The 23,335-nt window shown below is 39.5% G+C and overlaps 2 protein-coding genes across 2 annotated transcripts in view; one reads left to right on the forward strand and one right to left on the reverse strand.

Annotated features, from left to right (window-relative positions):
• Positions 1-12,902, forward strand: part of SHOC1 (shortage in chiasmata 1) — a 75,047-nt gene extending 62,145 nt beyond the window's left edge. Inside the window, exons 23-29 of the mRNA XM_029284730.1 lie at positions 350-461; positions 1,604-1,725; positions 2,219-2,312; positions 4,195-4,326; positions 5,511-5,660; positions 7,631-8,564; positions 12,033-12,902. Of these exons, the coding sequence (XP_029140563.1) occupies positions 350-461; positions 1,604-1,725; positions 2,219-2,312; positions 4,195-4,326; positions 5,511-5,660; positions 7,631-8,564; positions 12,033-12,133 (1,645 nt within the window). The 3' untranslated portion in view covers positions 12,134-12,902. The remainder of the gene's footprint in view (positions 1-349; positions 462-1,603; positions 1,726-2,218; positions 2,313-4,194; positions 4,327-5,510; positions 5,661-7,630; positions 8,565-12,032) is intronic.
• A 3,827-nt stretch (positions 12,903-16,729) lies between these two features.
• Positions 16,730-23,335, reverse strand: part of GNG10 (G protein subunit gamma 10) — a 17,145-nt gene continuing 10,539 nt past the window's right edge. The window contains exons 2-3 of the mRNA XM_015819213.1: positions 19,268-19,399; positions 16,730-18,450 (exon numbers count right to left, since the gene is read on the reverse strand). Coding sequence (XP_015674699.1) covers positions 19,274-19,399 — 126 coding nt within the window. The 3' untranslated portion in view covers positions 16,730-18,450; positions 19,268-19,273. The remainder of the gene's footprint in view (positions 18,451-19,267; positions 19,400-23,335) is intronic.

A 23,335-nucleotide genomic window follows, 5' to 3' on the forward strand; every position in this document is an offset into this window, starting at 1 on the left:
TAAGTTTTGTATCAATTTTGTATAACTTGGTATTTTTGGTGCTGCTGCTGTTATTATATTATTACTGTTATCCTTGGGATGGTGACATTGTTTGGTGGGTGGCGTTCCTTGTTTTGAGAGCGAGGCATTGGAATTTCATTTTAATGTGTGGTGTTGTAAGGCCAGTAAATGACAATAAAGATTTTCTTATCTTACACAAGTTGCAGAAGGCATGAGAGAACTGTACTTAGCATATACTGTAGTAAATCACTAGTGACATAGGCAGGATATGATTGTTGGAAGTTGGATTGTGGGTACAGCAGAATTGTAATATATTCAGTGGATTACTGACAAGAACTTTCACATGCAGGTATAATATTACTTTAATTGAAAGAAACTGCTGTGAGGCCTTAAACTATTTTGGAGGCACAGAACATTATGTTGTGATGACTATAGATGAATGCACAGCTATTGTTATGCAGGTAAAAAATATTATCACAATACTATTATCACGTATCCCTATATATAGTTGCCTTGCATTCATATCACAGGCACATATACATTTTTAATTATTTGATAAATATCCACAATATCTGTCATAATATATATATATAGTAGACTTATTCTCACTTTTTTACAAAGAGAAACTGAATAATCTGTCTTGCATGCAATCTGTATCTTGAATTAAACGTTATTGAGATATATCAAGGTTTCTCAGCTTTAGTATGATTAGGAAATTCTAGAACTTGAAGTCCAGACCTGTTAAAGTTGCTAACATTGAGAAACATTGTGACTGGGCTGTACTGACAGAATCTTACAAGTCTGTGTCCCTCCCTCTCATATCCCATTGAGTAAGGAAGGAGTAGCCTGAGCTTCCTCCTACCTAATATTATCTTCTTTCCCAGGACTTAAGGAACAATTTTGTCCTTGTTTTTGTAATGGTTTATGTCCAGTGGCGGGATTCAAATATGTGAACAACCAGTTCTCTGTGTGGATACCGCTTCCGGAAGTCTGCTCTGGGTCTGGGCAACAAAAAATTAGCTACCGGTTCTGCGAAAGTGGTGAGAACTGGCTGAATCCCACCACTGTTTATGTCTCCTTCAGTGCCATTGCCATGGCTCTCTACAGTTTAGCCACTTCATGCATGTGCTAACACTCATGAAAGCTTCTGCCCTTAAATAAAATTTGTTGGTCTGAAGAAATACTATTAGCCTCCAGATAATATGTAATTTGCCAAATTTATGGTTACAATATTGTACCTGAACAGTAAAACTTCAGTCACCACTAGGTGGCAGCATAGCATTTTCTTGCTGCCTTCTAGAGGTTTTCCACATTTTTGCAGCTCAGATATAGTAGTCTTACCAAATTGTTATAGTATCAATTATATCTTTGGCCAATTATTTTATAATACTACACATCAGTGTATTTGCCTGCTTCATGGCAATTTTATTAGTAGTAGCAGTATTTGTTTATTTGTATCCCACCTTTTTTATTTTTACAAATAACCCAAGGCAGTGAACATATCCAACATACCTTCCTACCTCTATTTTCCCCACAACAACCAGCCTGTGAGGTGGATTAGGCTGAGAGAGTATGACTGGACCTTTTTCTCATTTTGTTGTAGAACATGGAAGAACTCAATTATGAAAACTCCTCTAATAATATTGTCTTAAGACTGATGGCGCTATCACTCCAGTATGCCTCCTGTTGGATTATTTTATACTCCAGAGAAAGATTAAATTCTAAGTAGGTAAAAAGCTTTAAATTAATTCTTAAGCTTAAATTTTGAAGTCTACATTTTTTAAAAATAAAAGTTAGAATTGTGATATTCTTGCACAATTGTTGCCGAAACAATGGAGATATTCTGGAATACCTTAATAAATTAACATTTGTAGTTGTTAAAATGCAAAGCAAATCATGGAAGCAGTACTCTCGCCTGTTCAACATAAATCTGTAACTTGTGCTTGCTTTGTTATAATTGAAGAAACACAAGTGTTTTTATTACTATTTCATGCATTAAAATGTTTGAAATTATTCAAGTTTCATCTATTCTATCTACCTCTCATATCCCCATGTATCATTAACCTTTCTCATCAAAAAACCTGTGTTTGTGTGTGTGTGTGTGTGTGTGTGTGTGTGAGAGAGAGAGAGAGAGAGAGAGAGAGAGAGAGAGAGAGAGAGAGAGAGAGAGAGAGAGAGAGAGAGAGAGAACAATAATAAAATATGCTGTTTTATTTAGATACAGCCTAACTGGAAAATCCCTGCATCATCTTGCTTTAATTTACGCAGCCTTGATTTCTTTTGCACAGAAATCAGAAGACTTTGAAGTGAAGGTAATTTGTGTATCAATGTATGTGTCACTATGTTCCTGTATTAGAAATACTATAATCATTATGTCTCAGACAACAAAGGATTATCATATATGCAGCATTCAGTACCCAGATTTGTTCTCTATACGAGGGCAATTTGGAAATAAACCTCTGTTTGGTCATCAATGACAGACATTGCAGATACAGAACTTGTATTATACACATTAGAAAACTACATTACATTACTTTTTGACATAATCGGCATTCAAATTGAGGCACTTGTCATAAGGTCTTACAAGTTTGAAATTCCTTAGTAGTAGTCGCTCGGCACCAAATCTGGGCTATGGGGGAGGTGATCAAAAACAACCCAATGGAACTGCTTCAAAAGTTCTTGGGTACGTCTAGCGGTGTGCGGGCGAGCATTATCGTGTTGGTTGTGTGGCCTTCACCACGGTATCTTTTAGGGCGGTTTACACTTCTACGGTTTCCTCATGACGATCACTTCAAGTACCTCGCACCAAACTGGTAGTTAAGTCTACAGATGACACTTTATAATACTTTTGAGTCTGCTAGGTAGGTATTGTTTGCAGTCCCGTACGACTGAAGACCACACCACAACCAAGGGGGGGCATAGCCCAGATTTGGCGCCGAGCGACTATTACTAAGGAATTTCAAACTTGTAAGACATTATGACAAGTGCCTCAACCTGAATGGCGATTGTATCGAAAGGAAATGTAATGCTGTAGTTTTCTAATGTGTATAATAAAAGTTCTGTATCTGCAAGTGTCTGTCATTGATAACCAAACGCAGGTTTATTTCTGAATTGCCCTCGTACATTTTATTGGCCTTCTCACTACCATCCCAATCATGTGATTCTTAATTTGGGAGTCAGGATACTTTGAGCACATTTGACCCCTGGGATTTTGCATTTTTATTCTTTTACTAAAGTAATTCAGACTGTGTAGGAGAAGAACAGGCAGAGTTGGGGGGGCGGAGTTAAGTGAGTCATCAGTTAGAGTCATTACATTTCCACAAATGGTAAGGCCAACCTCCCCTTGAATTCCATTGAACTTTACTTGGTGCCAATTTAGCATTGAATGTGAGTTGACTAGATTAATATCAAGCACAAAGGATCAAGCCATGGTGGCACAGTGGTTAGAATGCAGTACTGCAGGTTAACTCACTGCTCACTCCAGGAGTTCAATCCTGAGCGGCTCAAGGTTGACTCAGCCTTCCATCCTTCCGAGATCAGTAAAATGAGGACCCAGATTGTTGGGGGCAATATGCTGATTCTGTAAACCGCTTAGAGAGAGCTGTAAAGCACTGTGAAGCGGTATATAAGTCTAAGTGCTATTCTTATTGCTATCAAGATCACACATAAGTTCCAGTTCAGAAGATTTATTGCTCAAGTCCATACATAAGAACATAGGCAACTCACACTCAGAGCTAAATTGGCACCAAATAAGGGTCAACAGAATTCAAGAGGGATTGGGCTTAGACCATTTGTGGGAATGTAATGACTCTAGGCTCATAACTCTCTTAACCTCACCCCTCAGCATTGCCTGCTATTCTCCTATAGGCTGGTATAAACAGTATTTCCCTCTATCTACCTTGTTTTTGCCTTCTCAAATATGTGTGACAAGACTCAGCCTAAAGTGCTTCTATGAATAGATTCATACAAGACAGCTTAGTAATGACTAATCTCTCATTTGTTTAGCCACATTCTTTCTTCTTTCCTGTGGAGAAGAATAGTATTTAAAAAAGCTTTGTCTTACTACATTTTTCCAACTAGGCTAATGTGATGAACATGCAACATCACTTGGGCATTAAACTATCAAAGGATTATTTTTGTGCTTTCTGTTTCATATAATTTTCACTCTAAATTTAAAAGGCAAATATATTTTAGATGGCCCTTACACCAGGAGTTGAAGAAACAGCACTTTTGGTTCGCCAGATAGCTGACCACATATTATTAGCTTCTAAACAACATCCACAGGAGTGGCTAAACAAGTCATGGCTTTCTGTCCTGCTATCAGAAGTAAGTGATTTGGCTTCATTTTGTTTACAGGATACCATTATTTCTAGCATTAATGTCCTGCCTCTGAGAGACCATTTAGGATATGTAAATCCCAAGAAGCGTTAGTTTACCTCAGCATTTGTTTTGGATGGCAATCCCAGAGAAACTGGCTGATTTTCTTAGAATGACTAGGGATAGGGGAGTTGGTTAATAAAGAATAAAAATGCCCTGCTTTATGTGGAACAGCAACTCCTTGCTTCAGGTTCCCTAGGGAGCTGATTCACAGAGATAAATTGGAGATCAGGAATAAAAATATCTCCATGGGAGAATCAGTTCAAAAGCAACCGAACAAAACAACTAATAATGGCTGTACAGGGAAAAACATTTGAGGACGTTGAACAACATTTAACTGAAGCTCTGGTAGAGCTGGTTCAATACTATTGTGATAGCCAGTTAAGACCAAATCCAGCAAAAACTCATGTATGTACCTTCCCTCTTTGACATAAGCAGGCTGCTAGGAAGCTGCTATTACATGGAAAGGGACATTATTGAAGCATTGTTATAGCCCTAAGTATTTAGGGGTCGCTCTAGATAGGGTCTTAACATAAAAGCAGCACTGTACCAACGTTAAACTGAAGGTCAATGGACAAAATAACATCCTCATGAAAGGATTTGGAGAAATTAATGGGTTTCTATTTTGTGAGATGAATACAGCAGAAATTGGGGATTCAAAGGGGTGTTATATTTTGGAAATGAGTCCAAGCATCATCCCAAATTCGAGACTCTTATAGCAAACTAGTTACCTATAATTTCTCAGATGATAGATATTTCTGCAAACTTTGACTGTTGATCATCAGGAAACATCATTTATCCTATTCATTTATTCATCCAACCCTTTTTTTCCTACTGAATCTTGGCAGTAGATGATTGCAACGATAAGGTAATTTCATAACCAATCAATCCACTTTCATTTGGTCATAGACCAGCACTTAAAGCCAAAAAAATAAAAACCACAATTAGTTAAAATTAAAAAAAAGAGAAACACATAAAATTCTAAACTATTTCAGAAAAATTGGCTAACCATCCAAACTACAGTTAGCTGTGGTTAAACAAAATAACGACATATTTTCACTTGCCTGGATTCATTTATGGTGGAATGCCTAAACAAAATGTAAGTCTAATTCTAGTTCTATTTTTTCCTCTAGGCAGAGAAATGCTTGCTTACCTTTCCATGCATGAATCCACTAGTTGCTCAAGTCATGCTAAAGAAAAGTTCTTCGCTGGGATGGCTCCTGGCAGCATCTTTTGCTGAGCTTCAGGAACTTCTGCCTGAGGTGCCAGAAAAGGTTTTGAAGGTCAGTTGTCCAGGATATAAGCATGATGCGTACAATTCAGTTTTCAGTGTTTCTCAACCTTGACAATTTTAAGGCATGTGGACTTCAACTCCCAGAATTCCACAGCCAGCATTGCTGGCTGTGGAATTCTGGGAGTTGAAGTCCACATGCCTTAAAATTGTCAAGGTTGAGAAACACTGAGTTATGTTGTTGCTTTGATTATTGTTAAAGCAGGAAAGAAACCAAAATAGCTCCTGAGATTGAATTTGTCTGGATTTTTTTATTCGTCCTTAAGCATATTGGCTTATTATGCCACTACAATTACAAAAAAAACCTTTTGCATTAAATTAAAAACAAACATATACAGTATTGCAGTCGTTCCTAGTCCTTTGCAACCACATACAGAAAACGCTGCTTATCGAGAAAATTATAAATCAGCAATTCGCATGTGTTCTGATATTAATTCAAATTAACATGATACACAATATTTCTGTAGGGTTCCTGTAGGATGGTTTAGGACAGGGGTAGGCAACCTTGGCTCTTTTATGACTCGTGGACTTCAACTCCCAGAATTCCTGAGCCAGCATAGGAATTCAACTCCCAGGAATTCTGGGACTTCAACTCCCAGGAATTCATAGGACTTCAACTCCCAGGAATTCTGGGAGTTGAAGTCCACAAGTCATAAAAGAGCCAAGGTTGCCTACCCCTGGTTTAAGATATCCTAGGCCAGTGCTTTTCAACCTGTGGTAGATGTACCACTGATGGTACTTCAGCACCTGGCAGGTGGTATGCATACGACGGGTTGAAAACCGCTGTAAAAAAAAGTGTGAAAGTGTAGCAGGGGAATGAGTTAAAGTGGCGGCACTGCCGCACAGGCCTGTGAGAGTCAGCTGGAGCTGTGGTGTTGCGAGGGCTCCCACTGAGCACCCAGGATCGGTGCAGGGCTCCAGCTGATTGACACTTCTGGGAGGAGAGCGCAGCCTTGGGGAGGAAGAGTCAGCTGGAGCTGCACAGAAGAGAAAAGGAGGAGTGAGGGAGAGAGGAGAGGATATAAAAGGAGGCAGTTTTGGTGGAAAAGAGAGAGGAAAAGAAAGACAATGGGGAAAGAGAAGGGGACGGAGAAAGAGAGATAGAGAAGCGCGCAGCCTTGGGGAGAGCAGTCAGCTGGAGTTGCACTGAAGAGAAAAGGAGGAGGGGGGAGAGAGGAGAGGATATAAAAGGAGGAGGTTTTGGCGGGAGAGGGAGAGAAGTTTTTGTTTTATTGTTCTATTGTCTTATTTATGATAGTTATTGGCTTTATTATTGTTGTGCGATGCCCACTTGCAGATCTCGGAAGCTGTGTCCTATAGCTTCCGAAACGTTTTTGATGTATGGCAAGGTGTGCCATGTTGTTGGTTTTATACCTTGCTTCCTCCTTTCTCGCCCCACCTTATTGCACAGACATCTTGTGACAAATGATTGTGGGGACCCATTCTGCTTGAATTGTTCACCTTCATTCGTGAAATATATTATGGCATACAGCCTTCAAAAGGAGTACTTCTGATCTTTTCCAATTGTTAAAGCAGTTCCATCCTTACCCAAGTTTATAGGCTTGCTGTGCACATGCATGCACTACTACTTTGTTTTGCATTTTCCAGGTGATGAGAAGTATGTCTTTCAAACAATGTTCACAGCTCTGTTGTGCAACCTACCAAGGGATTGGCAGTATTCTGTAATGCTGTTCTTTTTCCTAAAAATTCTGAAGTGTTTTCTTAAAATGTTGCAGTTTGTCTAGGGACAGAGTGATCAACATAACGTTACCAGCATTTTTTTCCAGTCCATGAGCATTTCTCCCTTATTCCCAAAGCTATATTCTTCTTTAGGTGTTGATAACACTTTTGCACAGATTGGAGTTTCTGTAGTAGTTGTTACATACCCATTGAACATTCACACTAAAAAAGCTGCATGTGTTTTATTATTATGGACTCCGATGGATTTCTTATTTTTTCCAGACTTTTAGTGACATCACATCATTATACATCTTCAAGCCACTAACACAAAAAGAAATTACGCCTCTTCAAGGAAATATTAATTCTGCCACCTGCTCTCGTTCTCAACTTCCATTTCTTGAGGCTTTGTTCTCCAGATTTCAAGGACATAATTCCTTTACTGAGTATTCAGAAGAACAGATCAAAAACTGTTCCCCGGATATCGGCCAGAATGGATCTTGTGGCTCTCTGAAATCAACTGAAGAACATAACTTAGATCTACCTTCAATATCGTATGAAGGAGACACCTGTCCCTTTCAGGATAATGTAAGGGTAGAGAGGCAGCTTTATCTCCCATTTCTGAAAAAAGTGGAAACAGAAACAAGAATAAATGCATCGCATTTAACACTGAATAATATTGGAGGACCTTCCCATATCAACACTGAAACCACAGTGCCATATTTGCACTGTAACCAGGACTCTAGCCCTTATATTGAGAATTGCCCACTAAATAGGATTACTGTTTCAAAAGTGGGCACAGGCAAACAGCTAGATATCTCTGAGTTCTTGAAGAAGCCGATCTATCATGATGCTAAAAATGAACATCTGGGAAAAATTCAACCTCTTGCGCAACAGCTGAATTCTTTCCATGATTTCAAGCATTCTCCTCACTTCGTTTCTAGTAGAAATGATGTTCCGTTCCAGCAAAGCTCAGGCAATTTTTTAGAAATAGGAAGAAAAGCAAGCAGCAATCCTGAATCAGAGGAAAGATTTTGGGGTAACTCCCCATTCATACAAGCAATGGATTCTTCTCCCTGTGATTCGCACGTACGCAAAGCCATATCCAGTCCAGATAGGTTCATGAACTTGGATATTCAGTTTACTGGAGAATATAGGAGGGGGAAAGGACCTACCGGTAATTCATTATCAGATGAACAAAGACAACAAGACGTTTCAGGTAAGAGCACAAAGCAAAATGCTGCTATTTTCTAAATTTCAGAATACTAAGCGTTACCAGGGAGCCTTCAAATGTTGTCTTTGTTCTAATGAGACGTACCATTTAGGAAATATTTTTAAATTGTTCTTTTGGCATTCCCCCATTGAGGGCTCAATGGAGGGCTCAAAAAAGCATCAGCAAAAGATCAGCCAAACCACTGAATCCAACCATTTTTCTTCCTTCCCTACGGCAAGTGGCAGAGCTTCCCACTTGGGGAGCACTTCCTTTTGCATCTGAGAGCTGAACCATCCTGCTTCCTGAGAACAGGAATTATAGCACTCTTTTATTCTAGATCAGTGATACGGAAGTCTGCAGTTAACAGACCGTCGGTAGTCTGTAGAGGTCCACCAGTGGCTTCTCCACAGCCTTGTGCATACATTAGCCAGAATTTGCTTGTCAGCTCATTCCCTGATACTTTGCATTCACAACCGATCAACCTAGCCCAGGGGTAGGCAACCTTGGCTCTTTTATGACTCGTGGACTTCAACTCCCAGAATTCCTGAGCCAGCCATGCTGGCTCAGGAATTCTGGGAGTTGAAGTCCACGAGTCATAAAAGAGCCAAGGTTGCCTACCCCTGGGCTAGCCTCAAGGGCAGTTAAGAGTCCATGTGCACGGTTTCATGGTAGCTGCCCTTTTGCACCAGCACACACATGTTGACCTGTTTCACGTATGTGGAAGAGTGGCAGGTGTCCTTTTGTCCTATGAAAATTATTACTGTTTTGTTGCAAGCAAATCTGTGTTGAGAATTATTCTAATATTACATTACCTAGGAAACAAAATAATTCAGGCAATTAATACATACTTAATTTGAATTTAAATGTTTTTACTAACAACATGTTAAAAAGAGCTTAGAAATTAAGGGGATAGAAAGCATTGAGTAGCACAGCTAGAATTATTTTACTGAAAATATGCTCTTAAAGATGAAACATAAAGTGGGATTATTATTATTTAACCCAACGGCCATGCACCTGCAGAAAAAAATTAAGAATTTTGTTTTAGGTAAAAGCCTTCCTGTTACAAGAGACAGAACACATCTTGTCTTTTTATGTTCGTTATTCTAAAAGAAAATATTTCACTTCAGCATTTTTAGCTTTCCATTTTTTAAAAAATCTGGGTTTTTAGATCAGGATGAAAAAGAGCATTTTATTCCCCCCCTCCCAAACCTTCAACTATCTAAAACTTTGTTCATAATAATTTAGATATAGGGAGTTGCTATGACTTTTGTAAATCCAACATTATGGAAAGGGGGAAAAGATGGTGGTGGTCATGCATGTACACATGTCAAACAGAAGCAAAATGTTCGCCCCTGCACAAAATGGCAGCTACCATGTTTATACATGTATATCTTTTTTTTTATTGAAAAGTTTTATAACAGTTACAATATAAACCCCAAAACCAACCACCCCTAAACCCCCCCTCTCCCTCCCCCACTTCCCAGAGCTGGATACAGGGCTACAAATATAATAATGATAATCTAACTAACATTAACCAACTATATAAATAACCAAATCCATAATGCGCTTTAACTCCCTTTAGCATAAATATAAACAAATTAAAAATAAACATAATAAAAACATAAACAAATTAATATCCTAATTATTAAACAATACAATATCCAAATTATTAAACCATACTAATACTAAAAATAATAATATCATATAATTGAAACTAGTATATCTTGTACAAAAATTGGTCTACAGAAGGGTTCTTGGGACTTTTGCGGCCAAGGCTCCTTTGAAGTTGTGCAGCTAATAAGCTTGAATGATGAATGAATGAATGAATCAATCAATCAATCAATCACGGCATGATATAATTCAAGTGTTTTTAGGGTAACCCACTTCTTGATGGTATATTTGATCCAGTGCCATCTCTGTGGAATGCAGATAGGAGGGCCTATTTGTATTAGAATCTGATACTATCTTGCTTTGATTACAGCTTCCAATTTGCTGTTTCAAACATTGTCAGGTTGACTAAGGGAAGCTTGGGCTGAATAGAAAAAAGTTAATTGAATTATTTTGGGCAGCTCATATTGTCAAACCTTGGCGAGCTAAGACAATTGTTAAGAGAATTGTAAGCAATGCTATCTTCTATTCCACATGGAGTAAAGATGATATTCAAAAATCCATACTTCTACATACCTCTTTTTTAAAAATATTTTCTAGTGAAGTGGTGCTATTCTGTAGTTCTTAAAATGAGAAAGAATCATGAAACATTTTGAAGACTATTTTAATTAGGACAGAGGCCTTTATGGACAAGGCTTTACTATCAGATGCATGAAAGATTAAAAATGAATATAGAAAGAAAAAATAGTAGTACAAGGGGGAATGAAGTGAAAAATATTTAGACTGAATATTTTTGTTCAAGGTTAAAACAGGGACATGCATATTTTTCAGGGCAAGGAGCAATATTTCACTGTTGGATGGCAGGCTTGGAACCATTCCATGGAGTGAATGACTGATCAGATAAAAACTAACATTGGCTAAATTTAATTTAATTTCGTGAACTAAATAAAGTTACTTTGACAGTATTTCAAGAGTTCCTTATTTTAATCTGTACATTTATTAGTTTCATATTAGATTCAAAGTATGGAATGTTTCATTTGCTATTTGCATAAAATGGCAAAATAACAACTGAAATCGTGTTTTATTTTATTAAACAATTGAGAGATTAACCCATATTAAAATCACATTTAAAAAGATATACAAATGATTTTTACAGGTTTCCCTATAGGTTAAACTTCTTAAAAAACAAAGATTTGATCCAAGAGAAGATATAACGGTTAGAGTTGGGGTTATCTATAATGAATTTTCTAACAAATATTGAAGATTTTTTTTTCATTTATATCAGATTAAAAGGGAATATACAGTATATACACAGTGCTTTTTTTTCTAAAAAAAAAAAAAAGGTGCCGGAACTCACACATATCATACAACCCGCCTTGCCTACGCTACAAGGTTCCATCCAAAAAAGGTGCCGGAACAATGTTGTGATTGTTATCTGTGGCAGTTGTATCTTTCTTAGGCATGAGCATGCACTGGGAAAACAAGATGGGACAAATGTTGAAATATGCATCACAACGTCAACTCCTCCCCTTTTGTACTGGTTTCATCACACTACATGCATGTAAATGGGTAGTGCTTATGCTATGATGTCACAATAATGTGTTGTCATTTTGATAAAGACTCATCTTGCTGAGGATATCCTGTTCTTTGAATGTTCTTTCTGAGAAGGAAGGCAAGCATGAATCTAATAAACGTACAGAATTAAGAACTTTTGAAATAACATGTCAATTACACTTTAAAGAGTTGAGAATATACATTTTATATTATTAAGGGATAGACTATATGAACTAAATCTGTATAGTTATAAACTGCTTATTTGATAATGATTTATTCTTTTTTTTATTTTTTTTCTCTTTTTTTGGGCAGGTTCAGAATTTATGCAATTACCACAGCTTAAAAAAAGGCGTTTAACATTTGAAAAAGATCCTAGGAGGCATGACGGCCAAACACGTCTCAAGTTTTTTTAGAAGAAATGGAGGCTAACACTTTTAAGAATTTTGTTGTGTACAATACATAAAAACAAAGGTAGCAGGCTTAATCTTCTTTTATAGTAACTTGTTTACAATTTGTTTCAATCTTATATGTAATTATTTTTTTAAAAAATAAACATGTAGGGAATAGGATAAAAGTTAAGGGTTTATTAGAAAAATCGATGCTATTTATGACAATTACATTAAAATATTACAGTTTAATTATGCATAATTTATCTAATTCGTTTATATACACTATACATAAGAGAAATGTATTTGAAATTGCATACAGACTTTGGAAAAGTTTGGTCAGAGAGTCACCACAGTTGTCAGAATGTGACACATCAGCGCTTAGTAGTTTGCCTGTTCAGTTCTACATAGCAGTTGTTATCTCAGTAAATGATTAGTATCTGGTCAAGTGAGTCAACTGAGTAAAATCTCAAAACAAAAAAATCAGGCAGGATTATTAGGTATATTCTCTGCCTTGGTGAGATAAAAGGTTTCCCTGTCCTCTACTCTGAGTTAGATATAAATCAATGGAGTGCACAAATCCTGCCAGATCAGATTGATCAGGCAGATGCAATAGGAGACAGGCAGCCCTTCAAATAGCCAGGCCCTTTATAGGTATCACACCCAAAAGCAAACTGGCAACCAGTGCAGTTCGCAAAGAGAAGTGTTAAATGAGGATACCAAGGCATGCTATCATTGCTCATGCCACTTTCTGGACTAGCTGAAGCTGCCAGGTGGTTTTCAAGGATAGTCCGTGTAGAGTAGGGCTTTTCAACCAGTGGTACAGGTACCACCTGTGGTACATTGGCACCTGGCAGGTGGTACGCGACCATCCTAGAAAAGTGGTAGCAGGGGAGGGGAATGAACTGAACCGGTGGGAGCACCGCACAAGCCTGAGCGAGAGATGGCTGGAGCTGCAGGGCTGTCAGGGCTCAGCGGAAGCGCCAGGATCAGCGCCAGGCTCCAGCTGGAGCTCGGCACTGATCCTGGCACTTCCGCTGAGCCCAGAAGAAGCGCCGATCAGCTGGAATGTTGCAGCATCTCCAGGGTGGTCTTGTGATTTACATTCAGATGCTTGGCAAGTGATTCACATTTATGACGGTCACAGTGTCCCAGGGTCATGTGAAGTGACCAAAACCTGCTGCAATCACCCAGCAGACGGGGGGAATACAAACCAAACACCCCCCCACCCCACCCCCACTGCCAATCTCAACAGAAATGCTCACAACAATGAAAACCTCAGACAGGAGGAAGAGCGCCGCCGGGCGGGCGGGCAGGCAGGTGTCTTGCTCAGCACTTTTTTCAGTGCTATTGTAACTTTGAACAGTCACTAAGCGAATTGTTGTATGTTGAGGACTACCTGTACTTTATCACTTTTTTCCTTTTGGGGGGGTCATGTTTTTGACACCTTGCTAGGCGACTGGTGGTACTTGGATGTTGCCATATCCTAAAAGTGATACAATGGGTGAAAAGGTTGAAAAGCCTTGATGTAGAGCTCATTGCCGTAACCAGGCCATGAGATGACAGGGTATGAGTGATATCTGAACCTTCCACTTACCCATCCTTACCCCTATGAGGGTTCTTTCATCTCCAAGAACCGGGCATACCACAGCAGAGCAAATCTGCACAAAATTCTTTATTGCAATACACATCTTCCCCAACAAAGTGATCCCATGGGTCAGCTCCACCCTTCTACATTTTGCAAGGCGATGTTGCCACATAAAATATGTCTTTAGTACTCAGTCCTTTAATACTTATTCTTCTAATTCTCAAGTTGAAACTAAAGTTTCAAAGTCTTTTAATATTTTTCTTTTTCCAAACATTCTTGCACTAGTTGGGATGAGGTGTTATTTCAGTGTGATTCTTCCTCTTCTAGTTCCTACTAGGCCTCCACCAAGATAGGCTGCCCACCAAAGCTTGTGGTCCTGGCAATTGAATGAAAGTTCTGCTGTAACAGCTGCCAATCTTCGCTTTCTTGTCTGTAGGTCTTTTGCTTTCATCTTTCCTGCACCCCTCTTTCCATTCTTTCTTAGCATTTGCTTTTGTCTAAGCCAGTGATGGCGAACCTTTTAGAGACCGAGTGCCCAAAAACTGGCCCCACCCCTGCTCCACCCCCTACCCCGCCCCTGCTCCACCCCCACCCGCCTGCCCGCAGGGTCACTCACCGCCTCCAGGGCCCACCGCAGATCCCCCAGCATCGCCATGGCAGCCACACCCTCTGCCCGCGCCCTGCAGCATCAACTGTGCGCGATGGGGCGTGAGGGCAGAGTCTTGTCTACGCTGCCTGGCTGCCATGTCCTTGGCTGCACTGCTCCGCGTGGGCCACGCTCGAGGGCGACTCTCCTCCAGGGGGGCTGCTGGAGAGGAGTACGTTGTGGGGGGAGGCAAGGCTGGGGCAACAGCACATGTGCCCACAGAGAGGGCTCCGAGTGCTGCCTTTGGCACCCGTGCCATAGGTTCGCCACCACTGGTCTAAGCTCAAAAGCCTGGGTGAAGCTGCCTCTGGACATCAGCACATCCTTGAAAACACCAGGAGGTGGCTCAGTTAGCAAGGCAACTGGAGCACCAGCTTGAATGCCTGTTGAGTACAGTTCTGAGGGAATGGATGAATGATAGTGGGAAGGGGCGGGGAGTTTGCCTGCACGAGTACAGCTATGTTTGAAGAGAGCAGACATGCCACCAACTTCATTCCTTCATACATCTAATCTCTGAAGATGCAACTGGCACACCAAATGAAGCTGGGCAAAGGCCTCCTTAGCCATATCTGCCACCTGTTCATCACTTTCTGGGCATTCAGGAAGACACCCCCCCCCCAAAAAAATTGCATGTCTCCCTTGAATGGGGAAGTGCAACCCCATCCAAGGTCAGAACATCCCCAGACCCGAATCGCCCAAGCACCCTTAGCCAATTGGTTTGGGTATGACTGAGTCAGTTCCTCCCTATCCAATCCCACACATACTGGATCCCAAATTGGCAGATGACTTCCTCCAGCAGTTTCATGTAGATGTTCCAAAGGAGAAGAGAAAGAATAGAGCTCTGCAGGATCCCCCAATGGAGAGGCCTAGACTAGAGGATGATCATTCCCTGCCAACCAACACGGCTGGAACCAGCCCTGGAGAAAGGAAGACAACCGCGGTAAAATTGAGGTCACAGATTAAAGCCAGTCTTCCTCTTTTTTGTCATCTCCTTGTCGAAGTTGGCTGACCCTTCCTGTTTTTTTTTTAACTGGAATTGAAGATCTTCCCTATCCCCATTGTGTCTCCGGCTCATGCCCTGCAATCCATGGAGTTTGAAAACAGCCAGAACAGCATAGACGCTGCTCCAGGAGTGGGTCAACTTTGTGAGCATTTCTGCCATTTGTCTTGGGGCCCAATTTCCAGTCTTAGTTCAGATGATACACTAGAACACGATTTCAGTGAATTAAGCAGGCTTATGTATGGCGATCAGGGTGCTGCATGGTTTACGCTGTATGCCAAATCAAATGCAAACACGTCCAACGAAATGCCATATATGTAGATGGATTTTGTGAGCTACACTGGAAACAGCTATGGGAAAGCATAAATCTTGCTTCAGGAAAGCATTCTTGATGACATCACTGTCTTAGAAGTGCACTTATCTGTAGAGTTCACTGCATAGGGAATGTTTTAAAAAGTTTATAAAAAATTAAAAAGTTCTAAAAACATTTTATTATTAATAATGCTTGTACCCTGAAATCTAACAATTATCTATTTGTACAGGTTTTGCATTGCTCTTAAGAAGTGTTTTAAACTGCTGATCTCAAGTACGCGGTATTTCAAGCAAGTTTCTTGGGTTAATTTTACCTTTTTTTTCTTTCCACACCCTCTTTCTCTCATCTCTTGCCCTCTTTATAATTATCAGATTTTTTATATTGACTTCCTCTCAAGATACACATTGCAACTTTTTAAAAAGGCATCATCAGAGCCTTACATCTCAAATGTAAGAGTACTGTTGTGCAGTGCCGTGTTTTTTTTCATCCATGCAAATTAGTGCAAATGTGGCAAAAGGGGCGTTGTCTTACCTGAACGCCTTTTCTCAGTACGGAGATGGAGAAAAAGAGTGCTGAAAATCATAGGACAGCGTAAACCACCATCAATGTGGGCTGGTTGCCTAGCACCCAAAATGTGATCACAGGACCATAGGGAGGGGAGCCGTTGAAACTTTGAAACCAGCTTTTAAGAAGCTCTGGGTTGGTCCATTGTAACTTCAAATGGTCAGTAAACAACCTGTGGTAAGTCGAGGACTATCTATACGGACGTTTCTGTGGGCTGGATACAAGTGAATAACTCTTTGTGAGCTCTGCAAATTACTGACATTAGCATCTATATGGGCAGAATAGTAACTTCTCTTGGCAGGCTGTTAATTTTTGTCATGGATGTATTGGAGGTAGCTGAGACAGATGTGATCTTATTCTATTTTTCTAACACAGGTCAGATTCTTTGTATTTCTAACTCCCCCTCCCGTCCCCATTAAATGTGTTTCCGTGCCACAAAAAAATCCCAGTAATTTAAGATTTTTTTAAAGCTTTTAATATATTAATACAAACCAAAAAAGAACTTTCTTTTTAAAAGTAAACAGGGTGTATAAAAGTGCTTGGTAATCGAAAATCAAAGATACCTGACCCACCCAAAAAAAAAAAAAAAAAAAAGGTGAATTGTTCCAGTAATATTGCAAATGCTAGGAAAGCCTTGCTTGTAGATTGCCTATTTATAGTTATGTATTGTAGTGTTGTTATCGGTGATTATTTGCCAAGCAGGCACATTTTAAGCTTATAATCCTGTAGACCTGAAGAAGATATCTTGGAGAGCACAAGATTTCTCCCCTTCTGAAACTAATCGATTTTGTAACTTCAGCAGGAGTCAACACCAGCACAAAGTGAGGCATTTTGATGCAGATATCCAGGATAAATGGATGGTTCTTAGGCCTCTTTACACACACACTTTTAATGCATGTCCATATTCATCCTGTTCTACAGTATGTGAAGTGTTTTCTCTCCTGTACTGCAGCATCTTTTCGTCAATGAGAAAGGAATGGTTAAAACAAATAAAGGGGGGGGGAAGGGCAATGCTCCTTTCCTATCCTAAGGCTTGCAGACATCTGGCAGGTTTTTAAAGTTCTTTGGGGTCTGTGGCATTGGAATGTCCTGAATTAGCAGGCTTTTCCTGCAAGGTAACTATTTTATGGGAAAGCAGAGAGATAAAGATTAGATCTTCTGTGGTGAATATGCAGCCCCAAGGGCTGTCTCTACTAGAGGGTCAGGAGCCATGTGGTTGGTAGACTTGGCCAAAGATGGTGGGTCCTATTCTGGGAGTTGGTGCATCTTCTCTCACTCTTCCCTTTGTGATCTCAGTGGATCGGGTTCTTCAATCTCCCCTCCCTGCACCTTAATCTCACTTTACTCTCCTCCTCTTTGCAAACTGGCAGAAGGAGCAGCTTATCAATCCTTGACAGTTCCCAGTTCCCATTGAGCTGTGCACAACTCAAATGGGAAGATGATTTATGACATGGTTCCTCTTATACCTCTCAGCCATGTGCTTGCCCTCTATAAAATAGGGAGAGTAAGATACATATATAGAGATTCCTATACACTACTGTCCTTCCTAATCCACTGGAAAGCTGAATAGCAAGCTTATATTCCTGGGTAAAATTGGGGCATGGGCACTCAAGGGGCTATAGTAAATACCTCTCAATATGACATACATCTTCTTCATTTCAACCAACTGGAACAGAGAAGCACTTTTCTTTTAACAAACTGGGTATACTTCAACCAGTACAAAGTATTTTTAAGGGAGCCTCAATTTTAGAATGGAAATATGCCCGAAGTTCTATAATACTAACTAGGAGCTATAGCTCCCCTGTTGAATATATCACGCTTATTCAAAAATAACAAATGTGCGTAAAACTGCAGCCTTAAGTGGCCAAATTTGCCTGCTCAAACATGCTTGAAAATATCTCTGATTAGAAAACAGAAAGCTGTTAGTAAGAAGGTACCTGGGACGTGTTTCATTCAGGCACAACAGAAACGCATCATTGGTATTGTCCTTTTCTAAATGTAAACATCTCAAGAGGATTAAAGAAAGGATATTGAATCAATTACAAAAGGAAAAGCTTTTCCTTATAAAATGCTTTATATTAGCAAAAGATTTAACCATTTACTAAGACAGTCAGGCAGACTAATAAATATCTAAAGAAACTGTTTAAGCCCTACATAAAGAAATTGTTGGTTTGGAAAACAAGGAAGACCGCTGGGATTCTTCTTGTACTTGAGGACTTTCAGAAAACCTTCCCTGCAACATGGGGGGAAAAAAACAACATTTTATTAAAATGTGATCTCCTTCAAGATTCCATAAATTAGATTAGAGTTGCAAAATGTTAGTTATAAAAGTTACTTTACTCCATATAATTCCTATGTAAAGGAGAGCAACTCAGCAGAAAAATAGACACTCTATACCCGTGGTGGCGAACCTGTGGCACGCAGAGCCCTCTCTCTGGGCATGCACACTGTCGCCCCAGTCCTAGGCCTTCAGCTGGATTTTATAAAACCTTTTCGCTTTAGGCCTCCGCCGTGTGCAAAAAAAAAAAAAAAGGTCCAATCAATCAATCAATTTCAACTTCTCGCAGGAAAAAAAAAGATCTCGCAAAGTTGGAATTGATTGAACTTTTTAGTCCCACCCAGTCTGCCATTACCACCGCAGCCACGCCCACCCAATGGGCCACACCCACCCAATGGGCTATGCCCACCCGGCACCCGACGATACATAAGTGGGTTTTGGGTTGAAGTTTGGGCACTTGGTCTCTAAAAGGTTTGTCATCACTGCTCTACACTCTCTTGTTATTGACTTGATCTGATTGGGCAGGAGGATTAAGTTAACCCATTAGTGGATTATCCATCTCCAGTGCTGGAGAATACTTGATTTTCATCATCGTTATCTTCGGTCCCCAAGGACAGCTCTTTATTCCTGCTGGTGTTTTTAGGAAAAAATTAAAGGGATGTACCACACAAGTCCCCAAATTTGTGTAAATCAACTTCATAAATACAACGTATATATTAGAGTGGGAGAGATAGAGAGCACCATTTGACAAAGCCATGGACTTATGACCTACCTGCCTTCAGAGCAAGGAGCAGGACCTGGGCTCTCGAAATGGGTTGCTTCCAGCCGGAACGCCAACGAGCAAAGCATCTTTGCAAGCGTTCTGCATACAGTACTGCTGAAGCTCTGCAGCTGCCTGAGAGACCTGGATAAGAGAAAGCACAAGAAGATGACAGGCAACTGGGTTTTTTTTTAGAGGTTGGCATGAAAGTCCTGGTGGACCTATATGCCCAAAGAGTGAAGTAATTGGTATTATTTGAAGATTCAACAGCTATGATATGCTTCCTTTTCTGTATTAGTAGCTGGGCTGCTTCAGAATGGAAGATGGGAGACACCTTAAAGTAACTTAATACTGGCTAAGGAGTTCTAGTTGAACAATATAACTGATTACTTTAAAAAAAAAAGGACAGGCAGCAATTGTAAGGCATGCAGAACATCCTTTCTCTGTAGGCTGCTGAAACTTTTTCTTTAATTGCGGCAATGTAGGAATAAGTCTAATAAACAAAATTATGGAATTTAATAAATGAATGTCTGTATGTAAGTAGGCACAGGTAATCAATTACAGAAGCAGGGGGTGATCCTTTACAACAGAGGTCTTCAAAGTTGGCCCTTTTATGACTTGTGGACTTCAACTCCCAGAATTCCTCAGCCAGTGCCTGGCTGAGAAATTCTGGGAGTTGAAGTCTACAAGTTATAAAAGGGCTAAGTTTGAAGACCCCTGCTTTACAAGATCAGAAGAACTGGGTGGGGGGGGGCGAATAGTCCTAGAGAAAATCTATCAGTGTGGCTGCTGTCAACACAGACTTGATGACACATAATCAATCAATGCAGACACTGGGAAGTACAAAGTTTGGCTGCATATGCTCAGCACAAAGGGGACTATGACAATTCGCTGTGGCCAACTCGCCACAGCCAATTCATTAGGGACCACTTGTCACAGCGAACTTACCACAGCCAATTTGCAATGGGACAACTCGCTATGGCCAATTCAACACGGGACAACTTGCTGCGGGACAAGAATCACACTAATATCAAAGGAATGGTGGAACAGAATCATTAAAGGATGCAAAAGGAGGGACAGAATGAAATGTGAATGACAAAAATTAAAATAACTTTTATTTATTTTAAATAATTAAATTGAACTGATATATTGTCCCACAGCGAGTTGTCCCGTAGTGACTTGGTCGTAGCAAGTTGGTTGTAACAAGTTGCCCCATTCTGGCACAGAGAGGGCTCAAAATGGAACAGTCACCAACATTTGAAGCCACTACTTAATTTCCATAGGGATGTATTGGGGAAATTTGGGGAAATTTTTTCCTCCACAGTTCCCAGTGTAATTCAGCCATTTTGAAATTGATCTCCCCTCTGTCAACCAGTCCCCTTCTTGATCTATTCAGGTTTTGGATAATTATCCTGCCGACGGACTGTCATGAAGCATCATGAACCCCTCTATATAATTTCTTTCCAACACGTAGGTTGAAAAAAAAATAAGTAAAATACAGGCTTGGGCATCTGTTTGTTTTGGAATGAAAAAGCTTCAGCCTTTGAATGCTTAAAAATAAGAAAGAAGATGAACCCTGCTTTAAAGTCCAGATATTAAAAAAAATAATCAGAAACATACCAAGTAAACCTCTAGGAGACTCTTACACATCTGAGACACTACTACCCACTATGCCCTTCTGATATAATTATATTCATTATTTCACCTTTCCAGCAAGAAGGATTGTGACTCTGCTCTATGTTAGTCAGTTATGGCCTTACTTGAAGAGGTCTCAGTGCTGGTTTCATGAGTATTCAAATAAGAATAAATGTCACCAGAATCCAAACACAAGGAACTAACCTGGAAATGTCAACCCTAAGGACGACGCTTCATCTAGAGCCAGCCGTGGGAAATGACATGCTGGCATGAAAACGCTCTCACAGATTTACAAAGGGACTGTACCACATTTGGGGGGGGGGGGGGAAGAATATCTGAATCACACACCAGGTGAAACTCAAGACTCAGGTGAGATCACTAAATGTATCTCTAAAACACACAACACATTATATCCCTTTATGGCTGGAGGGTATGTTTGTTGGTTTGCAAAATAATATTTTTACTTTACTTTTACTCTAAAAAGGAATAATCCTAAATTATTTATTTACTTAGACAAAGTAAATAAAAACAGTCTAAAATGCAAACTCCACTTGGAACAGTCAAGGTGATGCTCTTCATCACAGATAAATGTTTATGTGTATGAAGGAGAGATGCATATAATAATAATAATAATAATAATAATAATAATAATAATAATAATAATAATAATAATAATAATAGTAGTAGTAGTAGTAGTAGTAAAGTTGGAAGGGACCTTGGAGGTCATCTAGTCCAACCCCCTGCTCAGGCAGGAAACCCTATACCATTTCGGACAAATGGCTGTCCAGTCTCTTCTTAAAAACTTCTTGTGTCCGTGTCTGTATTTCAAGTTTGCTCCACTCGAACTGATAACTACAACTGGTTAAAAAGACAGATTGTTGTTGTTGTTAATTGCGAAGTCGTGTCCGAGATAGGAGGAGACAAAACAGAAAGAACTCTCAATATAACTTCACATTTAATATATTTAATTTATAACATTTAACAATAAAATATTTAATATAAGTATTAGCTAGATGTTACTGCTTTGTTTGGTATGGAAAGCTTGAATCTATTGAGGCTTTTTTTTTTTTAACACAAAAGGCAATGTCTGCTATGGGGGGCTGGGGGACATCTTCCTTTGTTTGTCTATTATTTTTCAGAAACATAATTAGCATTCTGCCAAAGGCTAATTCAACAAAATCCCAGTGCTGCTTCTGTACAATTCCCATTCATTTCAGTAGGGAGTGCACAAACAAAATTCTGTATGATCAAATATATTTATTACTGATAAATTGTCTGAAAATTTCCTGGATGCTATTTCAAAGTTAAATGGTTATACAAGGCTGATCATTCAACGAACACAACACAAACAAAATAAGCAGATGTTTATCAGGGAAACCAACAGACACCTAGTTGAAGTTCTGTCATTTCCATGAGATACCGTCATGTCAAAATCTAGAAGGGAAATGATAATATAAAGGAGGGTATTTCAAGTGGAGAAGGAAAAAGCAATTTTGTTTAAACATGAGCTACATACTCTACTAAGATAAAATATCTCCACATTGCAATTAAGTTTGGGGGAGGGGGGAATCCCTGTGGATCTATGTCTAAAAATGCAATATAAAGAGTTTGATAAAGATTTTCTAATTCAGCTTTGATTCTTCCCACTTTTAAAAGGAAGGCTTTAGGTTTGTTCAGTAATCTGGGTTCAAAGGGAAAAATATAATTTAGAATATAAGTGCAAAGAGTATCTGCTGGCATCTCCTTCAGCCAAAGGTGTCTTTTTTTGCATGTTCAAAAACAACCAGGGACACCTTCATAGGTTTTTGAAAATAAATATGATGGGTGGGACTATACAATAGAACCCTGCTCCTTTTATGTACATGCAACAAACATGAAAAAGGAATGGGGCTTCAACTATGCAGTTGTACCTGCTATAATTATGTATTTAACTCTTCCCCCACACACACACACCAATTGCTCTTGAGCACCACCACATATTCCAAATCATCTTTTTCCCTTTCAGTTCAGTCACTGGAAAACCCAAGAAAGGAGCCATCAATTCAAAATAGTTCCCATTCCCCCTCCAAACGAACAAGGCTCTCACACAGACACTGATCTCAAAAATATATACAGTTCTTGATCTAGCTACAAGGTCATCCAGGTACAGGGCAGGATATCTGGATGACCTTTTAGTGAGATCAAGAATGTGCAGTTATTTCATGACCAAAGACCAAAACAAACATGTTGGAAAACAGAAAAACTCATTGTGAATAATTGAATTGTAGTAAGCAATTGCAATTACAATAAAAAGTAAAACAGTGACTAAAACTGCCAACAGTTGATATCTGATAGCAAGGGCAATTGCATTAAATCAGTTTTGGAGATAACTGGCGACTTATCAGCTAAAATATCAGCCTGGGCGTCCTCCTGGATGCTCGGCTGTCTTTAGACGATCATGTGACG

The sequence above is a fragment of the Protobothrops mucrosquamatus genome, unplaced genomic scaffold (genome assembly GCF_001527695.2).
Source record: "Protobothrops mucrosquamatus isolate PMUCROS unplaced genomic scaffold, P.Mucros_1.0 scaffold874, whole genome shotgun sequence".
NCBI lineage: Eukaryota > Metazoa > Chordata > Lepidosauria > Squamata > Viperidae > Protobothrops > Protobothrops mucrosquamatus.